General features: G+C 48.8%; 1 protein-coding gene across 1 annotated transcript in view; it reads left to right on the top strand.

The window, feature by feature from the left end:
• The window catches only part of LOC125700639 (syntaxin-binding protein 4-like), a 30,266-nt gene extending 17,729 nt beyond the window's left edge, over positions 1-12,537 (top strand). The window contains 11 exon segments of the mRNA XM_048961618.1: positions 744-841; positions 3,106-3,202; positions 3,693-3,820; positions 4,897-4,989; positions 5,156-5,221; positions 5,372-5,560; positions 5,859-5,975; positions 7,300-7,349; positions 8,225-8,355; positions 9,693-9,750; positions 10,736-12,537. Of these exon segments, the coding sequence (XP_048817575.1) occupies positions 744-841; positions 3,106-3,202; positions 3,693-3,820; positions 4,897-4,989; positions 5,156-5,221; positions 5,372-5,560; positions 5,859-5,975; positions 7,300-7,349; positions 8,225-8,355; positions 9,693-9,750; positions 10,736-10,841 (1,133 nt within the window). The 3' untranslated portion in view covers positions 10,842-12,537.
• Positions 12,538-13,998: the final 1,461 nt, after the last annotated feature.

The following is a 13,998-nucleotide window of genomic DNA, read 5'->3' as shown; positions in this document are numbered from 1 at the left end:
CCCAGGGTTAATTGTGGGGTTTCCCCAGGGATGGAGAAGCACAAGTGCCATGGCAGTGTTACCTGGGCCCTGTATCACTGCTGTGCTTTGGTAACGGCACCTGCAGGGAGCAGCCAGCTGTCAGCAGAGGGTTCTCTCCAACTTGAGGTAGCTCCAACCTGCACAGCTGCTGCCTTTTCTCCTCTCACAGGAACGTTTCAGCTGCAGTGCATGCAGCTCCCACCCCAACATCCTGCCTGGGCAGCCTGGGAAAGGAGCCCAAGGCTTTTTGCAGTCTTGGGGAGAGAAGAAGTCTTGCATTGGTATTTTCCCACATTGCTTAATCCCATGAGAGTTGTGAAAAGCCAAGGCTTCCAATCATACAACTTTGCTCCTTAGCTTTTGGTTTTGCTTAACCAATTAGCCTAGACAAGATCCAGGTAGATTTATTTCTTCTTTTAAACATATCACCACAATTACAGACCCCAGGAATCCAAAAACTTATGGCTGGAAAGTTCCTCAGTGGCATTTTGGCAGTCTGTGGTCCTCAGGTAGAGCATCCCATTTTAAACCATGAGGAAGCCCACATTTAGTAGGGGTTTGCCATCCCCCCCGGTGCCTGGGACCACATTTAACAAATCCTGCTCTTCAGTTGTGTTCTGCTGCATGCACATTCTACTTTATATAACCTGAACGGTGCTTTGCAGGCACTTCTTTCCTCTACCCAAGCCCCCTTCCATTAACATTTCCCCTTGGTGTTTCAGCACCCTGCTCAGCCCCCAGCCTGAGAGCAGCCACAGGCTCCAAACCCAAAGTAGCACTGGATCCCCACATTCGCCTCAAGGATGGCAAGCTGGAGCTGGTGAGTGCATGGTCCCAAAGTGACATCTCCTCCCCGTCCTCCTGGGGTGCTCTGTGCAGAAAAACACCCATGGATGTGCCACCAGTCCCTCCCTATGCTGAATACTAATTAAGGGTGGGTGGGTGATCTGCACGCTGCCTGGGATGCTGCTGCAGGAATCTGGCCCTGAGCTGAGAGCAGACGCAGCAAAACTTGGTGCTGAGCTGGGAATGGTTTGAGAGCTTTCCCTTTTGCATTGATATTGCATTTGGGCATGGGAGGGCTGCACCAGGTGTTAGCATTGAGGTCACTGTGTCACTTGCTTTCCAGAGGGATTAAAAATGGCAAAATGGAATAGAAATGATTGTAGGGAATCAGCCTGGCTGTTTGCACAGAATAAAGCTGCTGTGCCTGATCAGTGCTCTAAGCAGCACACACCATCCTGCACAAAGGCTGCTGCAGCCTTAGTCCCCTCTGCTCTCACCTGAACCCTCCAGGGACAGCAGCAGCCCAGGTACACGGAGCTCAAAGTGCTGATTTCCATGGTGCCATTGCTCTGCTCACGTGCTGCAATTAATCAATCCGATCATTACTGAAGATTCTGGAAAAGCCCTGCATCTCGACTCTTCAGTTGAGTTTGCTGGAGGTTGTGTCCAGCTCTAGGAGCTGCAAAGGGAGAGCAGGGAGCGCTGAGCATCCCAGCTGTGTGCCCAGAGGGGCTGGAAGAACTTTGGTTCTTCTGGGCCCCCTCCCAGTGCTGCACGCAGCCCCAGAGCCCCCAGCAATGCCTTCCCTCGGCTGTCTGTCGCTGTCTGTCGTGGAGGCCGTGCTCCCCGCTCTGGTTTTGGGGTGCAGGTGCCTCTTTTTCCCCTCTGGGCACTGCTTTTTCAGGAGCAGTGCGGGAGAGCTCAGCAGTGCGGGGCTCCGGCGAACATCTGCTGCCACCGCCCGGCAGCGCGGGGCTCCTGCCCGCACACGGGCTGCTGAGTTACCCTAAACCCACAGTTCTCCTCCTCTCCCTTCTTCTCTTCTAGTCCCTATCCTATCCTCTGCCCTCCGTCCCCTGTCCTATCCCCTATTCTCTCTCCCATCCCATCCTCTATCCTATCCCTTATCCTCTGTTCTCTATTCTGTCCTATTCTATGCTCTGTCCCTTCCTATCCTCTATCCTATCTCCTATTCTCTCTCCCATCCCACCATATCCCATCCTGTTCCATCCCATCCTCTATCCTATTCCTTATCCTCTATTCTGTCCTATTCTATGCTCTGCCTCTTCCTTTCCTCTATCCTATCCCCTATTCTCTCCCCATCCCATTCCATCCTTACCTTTATCCTCTGTCCTCTGTTCTGTCCTATCCTATCCTCTATCCTACCCTTTGTCCTACCCTCTAACCCCTATCCTCTCCCCCAACCCATCCCATTCTATCCCATTCCATACTCAATCCTCTCCCCTATCCCCTTTTCCTCCATCCCATCCTCTCCTCTATCCCACCTCCTGTTCTCTGAGACAGGGATTTAGGATTGCCCTTGCCTGTAAACCAGACTCTACAACACGAGGAGCTCGGGTGCTTGGCATCCCCTTCCAGAATCCGTTGCTGGAAGAGGTGGCTGCTGTAGCTCTGGTAGGGGTGCACACTGTGCACACCAGGACACGGTGGGGGCACCCACGAGGAGTGTGGGACCCTTCAGCAGGAGACAAGGGTGCAGCTTTAACTTCAATCCCAGCTCATTCCCAGCTTCTCAATTGAGCTGGAATTTGTCTTTTAAAGCCTTTTAGTTGTTGCCTCTGGCACCAAAGTGGTGTTTGCACAGGTTTAGCCACCTCTGTGCAGTGCCCAGGGCTTGGGTTGATAAATATCTGCAGGAGCATCCTCGTAATGAGAGCAATAGGTGCAGTGAAGAGGGAAAGTATTTGAATGTCTCCTCTTGCCTCAGGAAATATGCTGTGAATAGTTTTTATTCTCTCAATCCCAAGCACGGTTCAGGCTGCAAGAGAAAGAACTCCAAGCATTTAATAAAGCTCCTGCCCATTAAATAGCTGCAAATCTGTTTGCCATCTGCATAAAATGCTCTTGGAGAGTCGTGAATGTATCTCCTGGAACAGGCATTGCTGTGCAGCTGTAGGAAAGGAGAGACTGGAAATCCAGCCCAACCCTGCTCCCGCAGCAGCTGGTGCCTGGAGCCACTTCCAGGAGAAACCCAGCACCGTGTGCTCCCAGCACATGTTTCAAACCATTCTTTCTATTTAGTATTTTTCTATTAAGTGCTTGCTGCTCCTGAGGCAGGTTCTGCAGTACCTCGGCCTGGAGGTGACAGAGGAGAAGAAGAGGCAGCTGCGGCAGAGCCTGACCACGGACTCGCAGGGGACGGTGGCCTATGGAGGTGAGCAGGCAGCTCCCCGTGGGCTTTTAGTATCTGTGCAGCCTTGGTGATGGCTGAAAGAGGAGAGAAACAGCTGTTGGAAGGCAGCAGGCTGGGCAGAAACACTCATTTGAGCCCTGATGTAGCCTGAAAGCAGTTATAACGAGTAGCAGACACCAAAGGTGCCTCCTCCCCACTGCACCTGACTGCAGACCAAATCTTGGTGTTCACACCCATCAATACGATGCTTCTCCCAAGTGCTGAAGCCATCAATCTGGATTGCATTGCTTAGGCTGGAGGAACACCAGCAGGCATGTGGATGATGTGGGGCAGGGAAATGCTGCTTTGGGTTCAAATGTTTGGAACTCTGAGAACCACGGTGTTCCAACAAATGATTCTAAATTATATATATATTCAGGATATGTATTTTTATAAGTGTTTCTAAACCCGCTCTTGGCAGCCAATGGGTTTCCCCAAGCTCTTGCATTTGTCTCCTGCCTTTTTGCCTCAGATCTCCTCCAAGCACTCAGGGATGTGATGCAGGACGAGCTGGATGAGGCTGGCCTGGACTCCAGCTCTGTGCTCTTCACGCAGCATGAGGTGGCCAGCCTGCTGGATACGTCAGCGTTCCACTCCCCGGTCAGTGCGTGTCCTTCAGCCCTGCTCCTGAGGAGCTGATGTGAGGCTGTGCAGGGCTGGGTGTGGAAGATTTAGGTCGGGTATTAGGAGGATATTCTTGGCCTAGAGGGTGGTGAGATGCTGGCACTGCTGACCAGAAAGCTGTGGGTGCCCCATTCCTGGAGGTGTCCATGGCCATGGATGAGGAACTGAGCAGCCTAATCTATGGGAGGTGAATGTGCCCATGGCAGGGGATGGGGCTGTATGAGCTGTGAGGTCCTTTCCAAACCAAACCATACCGTGGTTCTTTAGCATGGAAAGGAGAAGGCTCCAGGGAGACGTCACTGTGGCCTTCCAATGATTGAAGGGAGCGTATAAACAGGAGGGGGAATGGCTGTTCAAATGGGTGGGTAGTGATAGGACAAGGGGGAATGGTTTTAAACTGAGACAGGGGAAGTTTAGGTTGGATATGAGGAGGAAGTTTTTCCCCCAGAGGGTGGTGAGGCACTGGAACAGGTTGCCCAAGGAGGCTGTGGATGCCCCATCCCTGCAGGCATTCAAGGCCAGGCTGGATGTGGCTCTGGGCAGCCTGGGCTGCTGGTTGGAGACCTGCACACAGCAGGGAGTTGGAGCTGGGTGATTATTGTGGTCCTTTGCAACCCAGGGCATTCTGTGATTCTGTGATCAAATTCCATGAAACTGTGTAGCAGGCTCATCTCTTTTAATAAAGAAACAACAGCTCCTATGGGGTGATGTGAAAGCAGCAGCCTGTGTCAGTCATAGTGATGCAGAAGGAAAACCAGCCTTAATTAATGCATTCCAACTCATTTTGCTTGGCTCAAAGTGAAAATTCACTGTAGAACAGCTACTCTGTGTCTGTCAGGGATCAGAGACTCAAATACTGGGATGGAGGGGAAGCCTTCAGTTGAATTATTTAGTGTTCCTTTTGATCTTCTTCCTACAAATGCCATCTCCTTTTCCATATTAGTTCAATTTATAGCTATTCTAGGGGTGGAAAGCAATGCACCTGCAACACAACTTGCTGGTTTTGATTGAGTGGTGCCTAAAGCTGCCTGTCCTCTGCCCTCTGCCTGCAGACCCTTGACTCACTCAGCTGTAACGGCAATGAGGAGATGGAGCAACTGCAGCTGGAGATGACTGACCTGCGACAAGAAGTCCGAAGGCTGAAGGTGGGACCTCTCCTCCATATAGACCCCAAACACCTCTCCTCTCCTCTCCTCTCCTCTCCTCTCCTCTCCTCTCCTCTCCTCTCCTCTCCTCCTAAAAGACCAGGATCCCTTTTAGAGGATGTCCTACCACTTGCTGCTTCTAATCTGGTGAAAATATTTCCCTTAGTCTCTCCTGAAAGAGGTGGAGAACAGTAAGAAGTCAATGGAAGATGAGCTCCAGAGGCTGAACCAGGTGAGTGAAGAGCTGGCTCATTGGATGTGGCACAAAATGTTGGTTTGTTTTTTTTTTTCTTCTTTATTCTTTTTAACATAAGCACCCTCAGGTTGTCCCTGACCCAGAAAGGGGATGCAGTGCATTCACATTGCTTCTCACTGCTTCCAGAAAGCCCTGGGCTTCCTTTCGGAGAACCGGACGCTGCACAGCAAGCTGCAGATGGCCGAGGTGGTGCAGAGACAGGCACACAGTGCAGAGCAGGACTATGAGGAAGTGATCCACTTGCTGGAAGCTGAAATTGCAGAACTGAAGATGCAGCTGGCAGGGAAGAAAGCAAAACACGCCTCTGAGATAGAGGTAATGAAACTCCTGAGCCTGGGAATACAGACGCACACAGACAGGACTGAACAACACTCCAGATCCTTCTCTGGAGGTTCCACCCCCTCCTTATAAAGGAGAAAATCATGGTAGCATATGTACATTACTTGCTGTATTCTACAAGGCCAGCGCTGCCTCTGGGTGTGCACTGTTTTCTGTACCGTTCCCACTGTCCATTCCAAGAGAACTGTGGCTTTCTCTTCATAGCAAATGCCATAAGCTGGCATTTCCAAAAGCTGGGGCTGGAGTGTCCTCATCACCTTTCTCTCTTGGACAGGAGGACATCCTGGAGCTGAAAAGACAGCTGTCCCTGGCTGATGGCCAGTTACGGAAATCCGAAGTCTCACGGAAGCGCCTGGAGATCTGCAATAGGAAACTGCTCCTGTTTGTGCAGGTGATGTGCTGAGCTGCCACCAGCGCTGCAGGCATCACTGTGGCCTCTTCCCTTATGAGGGATTTTGCAAGTCCAACTAATTTCCTGGTCCATAAGCAAGAGGCTGTTTTATTCCTTCTGCTTCTAACAAGGCGCTGCGTGTTGGTTAGGAGAAGCTGAGCAGTGAGCTCAAAGATGCTCATGTACCCACAAGCTCTGTGATGGCGTGGGGCAGATGATGGAGCCTGGCCCATCACACGTGTCCTCTGGCATGATAGTCAGAATCATTTTGCGTTTTGGCCTTAGCTTTGTGTGAAACACATTGGTTGCTTCTATGCACAGCAAGCATGAATTTGAGGAGCAGTTTTACTCTTCCAGAGCTTTCTTTTAATTGTCTGTTCTTCCAATTCATTGCCTGTGGTGGGAATACAGGCTTGTGTAGCTAGTAAACCAGCCAGCATGGGAAGCATTAGGACTTCCAAATGCTACAGCTAGCAATAATTTGTCCCTGGAGCTCTTGAAATCAACAGTGGAGACAAAGGAAGTGAATGGTTTTAAACTGAGACAGGGGAGGTTTAGGTTGGATATGAGGAGGAAGTTTTTCCCCCAGAGGGTGGTGAGGCACTGGCACAGGTTGCCCAAGGAGGCTGTGGATGCCCCAGCCCTGCAGGCATTCAAGGCCAGGCTGGATGTGGCTCTGGGCAGCCTGGGCTGCTGGTTGGTGACCTGCACACAGCAGGGTTGGAGCTGGATGAGCTTTGTGGGTCTTTGTAACCCAGGCCATTCCAGGATTCTATGAATTTAAACACCTCTGGATGTGCAGCACCAGAAGCTGGGCTGTGTGAAGTTTCAGGCTGGACTTTGCAAGTGGGTTTGGCTTGGACCAAGGGACAAAAATCACAGGATTTAATCTCCAGGGCCAAAATGTCTCCTTGTTATACATCCCTCAGTAGTATTTGAGCATTCGTTAACCACAGGGAGAAATTACACGTGTAGGTACCATTCAGAAAGCAGGGATTGTTTGGTAGTGATGATCATGGGCTTGCTGAAATATAGGCTGCCAAGCCACTCTTTGGGAGAGTATTTTTATGTTGTGTTCAGTATACTTTATCTGCTGGCATTAAAATGCATAATTTAGAAGTGTCTGTGTATTTGCATGGGCTGTGCATGCCTGTGCTGCAAAAGGCCTTGAGATATTTGCTTCAAGGGCAATGAATAAGCAGAAGCTGATTACTGTCATATTAAATCTGATCAGCAGCAGAAGCCCATGGGGTTTGTTCTCAGGAATTATTCGTCCCTACAAGTCTGAAACCTTTAATTTTGTTTTGTTTTTGTTTTATGGCAGAACGTTCACAAGGTCCTGAGCACACCCAGTCACTTACAGGATGAGAAAAGGTAGGAGATGGCTTCTGGGAACTGCAAACCAGGAACATTTCATTTTCTGACCTTTCTCAGGGGAAGGTGATTCGCACAGAACCGACCTGTGCTGTCACTTTGGGAAGGAAACCATTGGGAAATGATGCTGTGGGGGCTGCAGATGAGTTGGTACTTTAGGGGCAGCTGGCCTCTGTTTTGGGGGGAAATGAGTAGGTGAAGCACTCCTGTGGTTAAGCTGCCCCTGTTAGCACAGCCCCTTAGCAAGTTGTTTGAGTGAAGCAGAGTTGTGACTCACCTGCTTTTCCTAATATAAATCACTCTTTGGCTTTAGGGCCATGTAGTTCTCTATCAGCAGCTGTGGAAGCTGATAGAGTGAGTGGAAGCAAAGAGCAAACATGACTCTTGACTTCAGGAATGGTTGCAGAAAGGAAGGTCAGGGCTCCTCTAACCCTTGTATCAGAATTCTATTATGGGAAGTCAGGTCATGTTTTGCTTTCTTTTGTTTTAAATCAGTTCACCTGTTTAAAGGTTACGATCCTGTTGGCAATAACAGCCCCTTAAAAAAGGCTGATTTGTAAGAGTGATGGTAAGGGGAAACAGTTCTTTAAAATGGTGAGGTTTTCAAGATGGTCATTTCTACAGTAATGAAGGAAAATAAGGTTTTGAGGAATTCTAAACAAAATGGAAATTCCAACAAAGTACTTTGTTGGTATATCCTAAATCTCTATCTGTAACAACACAAGCAAATCTGAAAGGGATTCCTGTAATGCTGAAGTGGAGGGGCAGTGCCCTCTGAATGCAGTCACATAGGGTGTCCTTCAGAAGAAGCTGGCCAGGGTTGTCAATGATTGTTCCATGATAGATGTATTGATGGCACTTTCCGTATTTGTAAGAGTCAACAGTGAAACAGAAGAGGATAAAACAAAGGCAGTCTCAGATACATCTCTTCCATCTTCAGATCTTGTTGACCTTTTGCTATCAGAAGCTAAAGAGCTGCTAGCACCAATGCTCTCCAACAAGGACGGTAAGCACTCAGCTGACTGGAGAAACCCAAATCCAAGCAAGTCTCAATGATGTTAATTGTTAGCATTAATTACACTTTCCACCAATTGTTTGCTGTACCAGCTATGTCTCCCTTGAATGTTCCTGATTCTTTCATGCTGACTGAGATGTAATTGCCCTCTATATACCCATATGATTTGTAGATGGATCTGGCAATCAGGCTTGTGGTCTAAAGAGTCAGAGAGTGTGGCTTGTGCCCAGGACCAGAGGAAAGATACTTGTCCTGCAAAGAAACCAGGAGTAAGGAGGATGGTTTCATAGAATCACAGTAACGCTCTGAAAGGAAGTACTTGAGATAAGCAGTCAAATCTCCTGTTCCAGGAAGGACCAACACACCAGACCAGATCTGCAGTGCTTTCAGCCAACTGCATCTTGAACACCTCCAAAAATGGAGGTCTGCAGCCTCTCTGGAGAACGTCTTCCCGAGCTGCATTGTGCTCCATGCAGAAAAAGATTTTCCTAATGTCTAGTCTGAACTCCCCAAGGTGCAATCTTTGGCAGTTGCCCCTAGTTGTGTTGTCTGCCACTGCCAACAAGAGTTTGGCTTCAATGTCTTTGTAATTACCCTTGAGGTAGGAGTGAGCGCTGTGGGATTGCTTTTCAGCCTCCTCTTTGCCAGGCTAAATAAGTTCATCTCCTTCAGCCCTCCTTGAGCTCCCCTTGCAGGTTCTCAGCCCCAGGGCTGCTTTTGCTGAATTTTATCCAGCTTCTCAGCAGCTTTGAACTGGGAACCAAAACCTTCATTCACCATCCTGGCATGAGTGCAGCAGTGCTGAGTAGAGGGGAAGAGTAATCTCCCTGTTTCCTTGGTATACAAGTCTGGCAACCTGGGCTCTTCTCCACTCTCAGTGGGCTGCAAAAGGGAGAAAATCATTCACCAAGCACCTGAATTAACTTTCCAGCCCGAGGTTCTCAGCTGTGATCCACAGACGCTTCTTAGCAGCAGTTATTTGACCCTACTTGTCTCTTTCCATGCGAAAGATGAGCTTCTAATCCTGTTGTCACGATCAGGTGAGCATACAGCCCCAAATGTGTGCCCATTCCTTGCTCTTTGATGCCATTCACCAACTGGGCACACTGCCACAGCCTTTCCTGTGCTGCACTCCAGCATTGCCTCCTCTCAGAGCCCAGGATGCAAGGAAAACAATGGTAGCCTTTGAGAAGCACTCGAAAAAATGAGCATGTCAGCATTTCCAGAGTGCCTGCGTCATTTATGTGTGTGTTACCACGATGTAGCAGTGTTACTTGTGTTGGGCATCCTTTCCAACCCTTTGCTTATTCTTGGTTTTACACTTCCAGCTTCGCCGTGTGACAGGGACCAGTGCCTGCCTGCTGAAGGGCTCCCAAACTACAAGGAGTAGGTATCAAAATCTATCTTGCTGTGTACATTTTACATCATAACTCCTATCTCTTCAAATTTTTTCCTCAACAACTTTGAACCAGATCATGTGACAGAGACCTTCATGTGGTCATAAGAGAGAAGGAAGTCCTCTGCTAGACAGCAAGAGCCTTCTCACCCAGCACAGCAAAGTATGGGGTGAATTCCTGGATCTAAAATGCACTTTTTCCTTCAGGCCAGATGGAAAATCATGGCTCTGTGGCACTTTTTAGACGACTGTGAGCTCTGAGCATGGGAAAAATCCTCACTGAATGCATGAAACTGTTACACCATGGAGTTATGGTGTGCTGAAGTTCCAGCCAAGAATCATAGGACATGTGTGGCTCTGTTTGGATCTTCAGTGTTCTAAGAGTTTCCCTGAAAACTCTGAAGTGAATTACATCTAAGAGAGCCACGTCCTGAAGGCATCTGCTGAAAGAGCATGTTTTTGAGACCTGAATGTCTGTGTCAACTGTATTAACTGATCACCTCAAGTGAACCTTAGAGTCTGCCAGCATGGAGGCAGTTAGGTACAAAGTAGGAGTTTGAAATCCACGATTTTGAGGCTAGGAAAATCATTTTCAGACAAAGCAGATAGCCAGCACAATCAGCCTCGTGAGATCCACGGCCTCCCCTTTTCCCTAGTCAGTAGCAAGTTGTAGCAACACAGAACCATCTGTGTCGGAAAAGACCTCTGAGATCATGAAGTCCAACCCATCCCACCTTGCCCAATAATTGTGTCCTTCAGTGCCACAACCCCACAGTTCTTGAACATCTCAAGGTATGGTGACCCTCTGGGCAGCCTGTGCCAATGCCTCACCACTCTTTCAGAGAGCAATTTTGTCCTACTATCCAACCTGAATCTCTCCTCATGCAACACAGAGCCACCACCTCTCATCCTAAAGTCTTCATCCTATCTTTTGTATCCTTCACCCGAGTTACAAAAAACACTTTTTCGTTTCAGCCATCTCCATCAGAAGACCACGTGGCCTCCTCCTCCAAGCCAGAACAAGGGTGACCAGCTGCAGTCACCGAGCCCAACCAAGGAGCTGCCTGCAAAGCCAACATAAACCTCCCACGAGCAGCTCACGCTCAGAACTGCGACCGCTCATAATGCAGCTGCTGTGCTGGGAGATGGCAAGGACACACAGCAGGAGCTTCAGCTTCCAGGCAGCCCAGAGAAAGAAATAAGCTTTCTAAAGTGAGACTGATTCCTCCTGACTGCTACCCAAGACTTTTTCAGCAGCCTCCCCTGCACGTCTACCTCTGAGCTATCATACAAGGCTATCTGCTCTTGGTTTTGCAGCTTTATAGGAGAACTATTCTCAAGAGGTTACACAAGCCTGGATTTCACTGGCAGCCTTTTAGAGCTTGGATCCTGGGTAGTAAGAGGAGCACTGACTTACTCAAGGGACTCAGATTCCTTTTGGTATTTCATACAAATAACCAAAGCACATTTAGTGGCTGTCGTCGATGCAGCTGAATCCGTAGCGTGCTGGCTGTCTTGGGATAGGTACTTCTCTTTTTATTCTTTTTGTATAGCTTAACTCAGCTGCGATGCTTGAAACAGAAGCAGCATCCCAGCAAGCTGCTGGGGATGTCTGTGTGCACCTGGTGCCCACGTGCTGCTGAGCACTGAGTGCTCTCTGCAGAGCCCAGACATAGCAAACACACCTCAATAACAGCCTGCAGAATCACCTGGGAGCTGGATCTGTGCGATGCAAGCTTGCACATGGTTAGCAATGGACGAGGTAGAGATCTGAGGTGAACACTGGCAAATAAAATGAACGCACTGCTCAGCAGGTGCTGGCTTTCTCAGCAGGCTATGCTTGCAGTCACTGTGCCCTGAGACTTTGGAGACAAATATCTCGCTCCACGCCATTTTAACTCCCGTATTTTGGCAGCTGACAGCAAGATACATACAGGAGTGGCAGGCAAATGGAATGCACTCTAGTTGTTACACCAAGTTACAGTTACTTTAGCTTTCCTTTGCGTGGATTCAGGGCATCCTTTATAGCTTACAGTACAGGCCTAGGAGAAATCATGATGGTAACTAATACCTGCTGTACTCACAGATGTCTCTGCACTGCTAAAACAATGAACTGTGTGCTGGAATTTCTCGGATAAAGAACCAGTCTGAAATTTCAATTGAATTTACTTTCATAGCTTGTGACTTTTTTGAATACAACTCTCAGAATGTAAATTAAAAGACTTCTTTTAAAAGGAAACATTGTTCTTTGGACCACTCACAAGAATACAGCCAGGAAGGAGCTGCTTTTAAACAGTATTTATCTTGCTGGTGTGTGCTGTGGTTCACAGCTTGCTCCCTAGCGCTCCTGTTTCAGGAGCAGTTACTGGTGTTTCTTGTGGGTTCAGCCCTAGGGCTTGGTTCCCATCTCACGTTATACAGGCAGGGGGAAGCTGCAATAAGACAGCTAAGATGTGCACAGAGCCGAGCCCAGTCTCACCAGTTTGGTCTGCCCTGTGTCTGGGAAAGCACCTCCTGTCCCCATGGGGTTTGTGTGGCAGATGCAATCTGCTCCCAGCAGCACGTCTTCAGAAGCGTTGGGCTGCAGGCTCTGTTGGAGGGCAATGTCTCCATCCACTGCTCTCCACGGCTGCCAGAGCACAGAACCAACGTGGCTCTGGGAAGGAGCAGCCTGTGTGTCACCACCTGCACCTGAGACTTAATAGCAAAGGAGCGTGCTATGGAATGTGTAAGAGCCAGCAGTGAAAAAGGAGAGGATAAAACGGATGTGGCTTCATCTCTTCCACCTTCAAATCTTGTTGACATTATTAAGGCCTGAAGAGTCTTGTGGCAGTCAATGGGGGTTTTGCTACCGACGCCAATAATGACGGGATTTTCTCAAAGTGTGAGTATGGAACTGAGGGCTGGAGCAGAATAGAGCAGCAGGAACAGTCCCATCCCAGCAGGGCTTGTTTCTGTGCTCTGAAAGAGAGTGCACTCGATGCTCCTTCCATAGCCATGTGTATTTTAATGTCCCCAGAAGATTACATGTGAAATATTCGCAGTGGGTCATGGCCTGGCAGAGGTAAGCCTGCCCAAGCCCAACCACAACGCAGCTGGTGCTCACATGTGGCAGAGATTGGAAACAGTGAGATTCTGACCCAGGGTTGCTGTATTTTGTGTATCCTCAGCTGCATGCCTGCAAAAGAGCAGGGAAGTCATTAACCTTTCACAAAGCCCATGCAATCCAGTGTCCCCAGCTTACTGGCAACCTCTCTGAAAAAGAAACCACACAGGCTCCTATCAGACAGGAGATCCTGGTGTCAGGCTTTGCCTGCTTTCCAAAGCAGCCACATTGTTTGTTTTCCATCATTTTCTTTGAACTCCTCACATTCCATGCGCCATTGCTTCAAGCACAGAAAACTTTCCGTTCTCCTATTAATAGCATTGTTGCCAACTGCTACCTTTCCAGAGAAATGCTGGGAGAGAACATGACTGGAGATGCACTCCTGGAGGTGATGCTGATTTCAGTGACCCAGAATAACAAACCTGTGTCATGCTTTACTCCTAGGTAAGTGGGATCAGGCAGAGCTCAGCGCATCGCAGGGTGACAACTTATGAGGGGCAAAAAGGGCAATGTGTGAAGGGACGAAGCACAGCCAGAGCAGTCACAGAATATCTCATTTGAACAGGATGCGTTTTATTTATGCAAGGCCTCTCTGGTATTGTCAGAGAGTCTGGAGTCTGTCTTCATTTGCAGTATCATAGCTTGCTTGTAAGGGAATTGTAAGGGAATCTGCTGCTGTCACAACACTTTGTGTCTGTGTAAGAGAGCCCCGCACGCAGCGAAGACAGGGAGTGTCTTTGGCATTTACAAATGAGTCCTGCAGGTCATAGCGAGCTGTTAAAATGTAGATCAATGAGTGTTTCATGAGCCACTGTGGGAGATGAAAGCAGTCCCTGTGAATGGACATAACAGTGTTTGACACACTGCTTGTGTGTAAGCTCACAAAGATGGAATTTGAGGAGTACCAGCAGGGTCAGCTGTTGGCCTGGCAGCTTTGGGGGTCAAATACCCATGTCCTGATGGCTTTATTTTGTGTTTTTCTTACGCAAAGCAGAAGTTCAGTTCCTACCTGTGGGCTGGGATCCCTTGTTCCCTAATGAAATAAACCAAAACTAGGTATGACTGCCTCATTTTAACAGCTGCAGGATGGGGAGGTTGGGCAGACAGCCACCTCGGCATTATCTTGAAAGGT

This window comes from Lagopus muta, chromosome 15, assembly GCF_023343835.1.
Source record: "Lagopus muta isolate bLagMut1 chromosome 15, bLagMut1 primary, whole genome shotgun sequence".
NCBI lineage: Eukaryota > Metazoa > Chordata > Aves > Galliformes > Phasianidae > Lagopus > Lagopus muta.
This window is presented reverse-complemented; position numbering and strand designations above follow the sequence as displayed.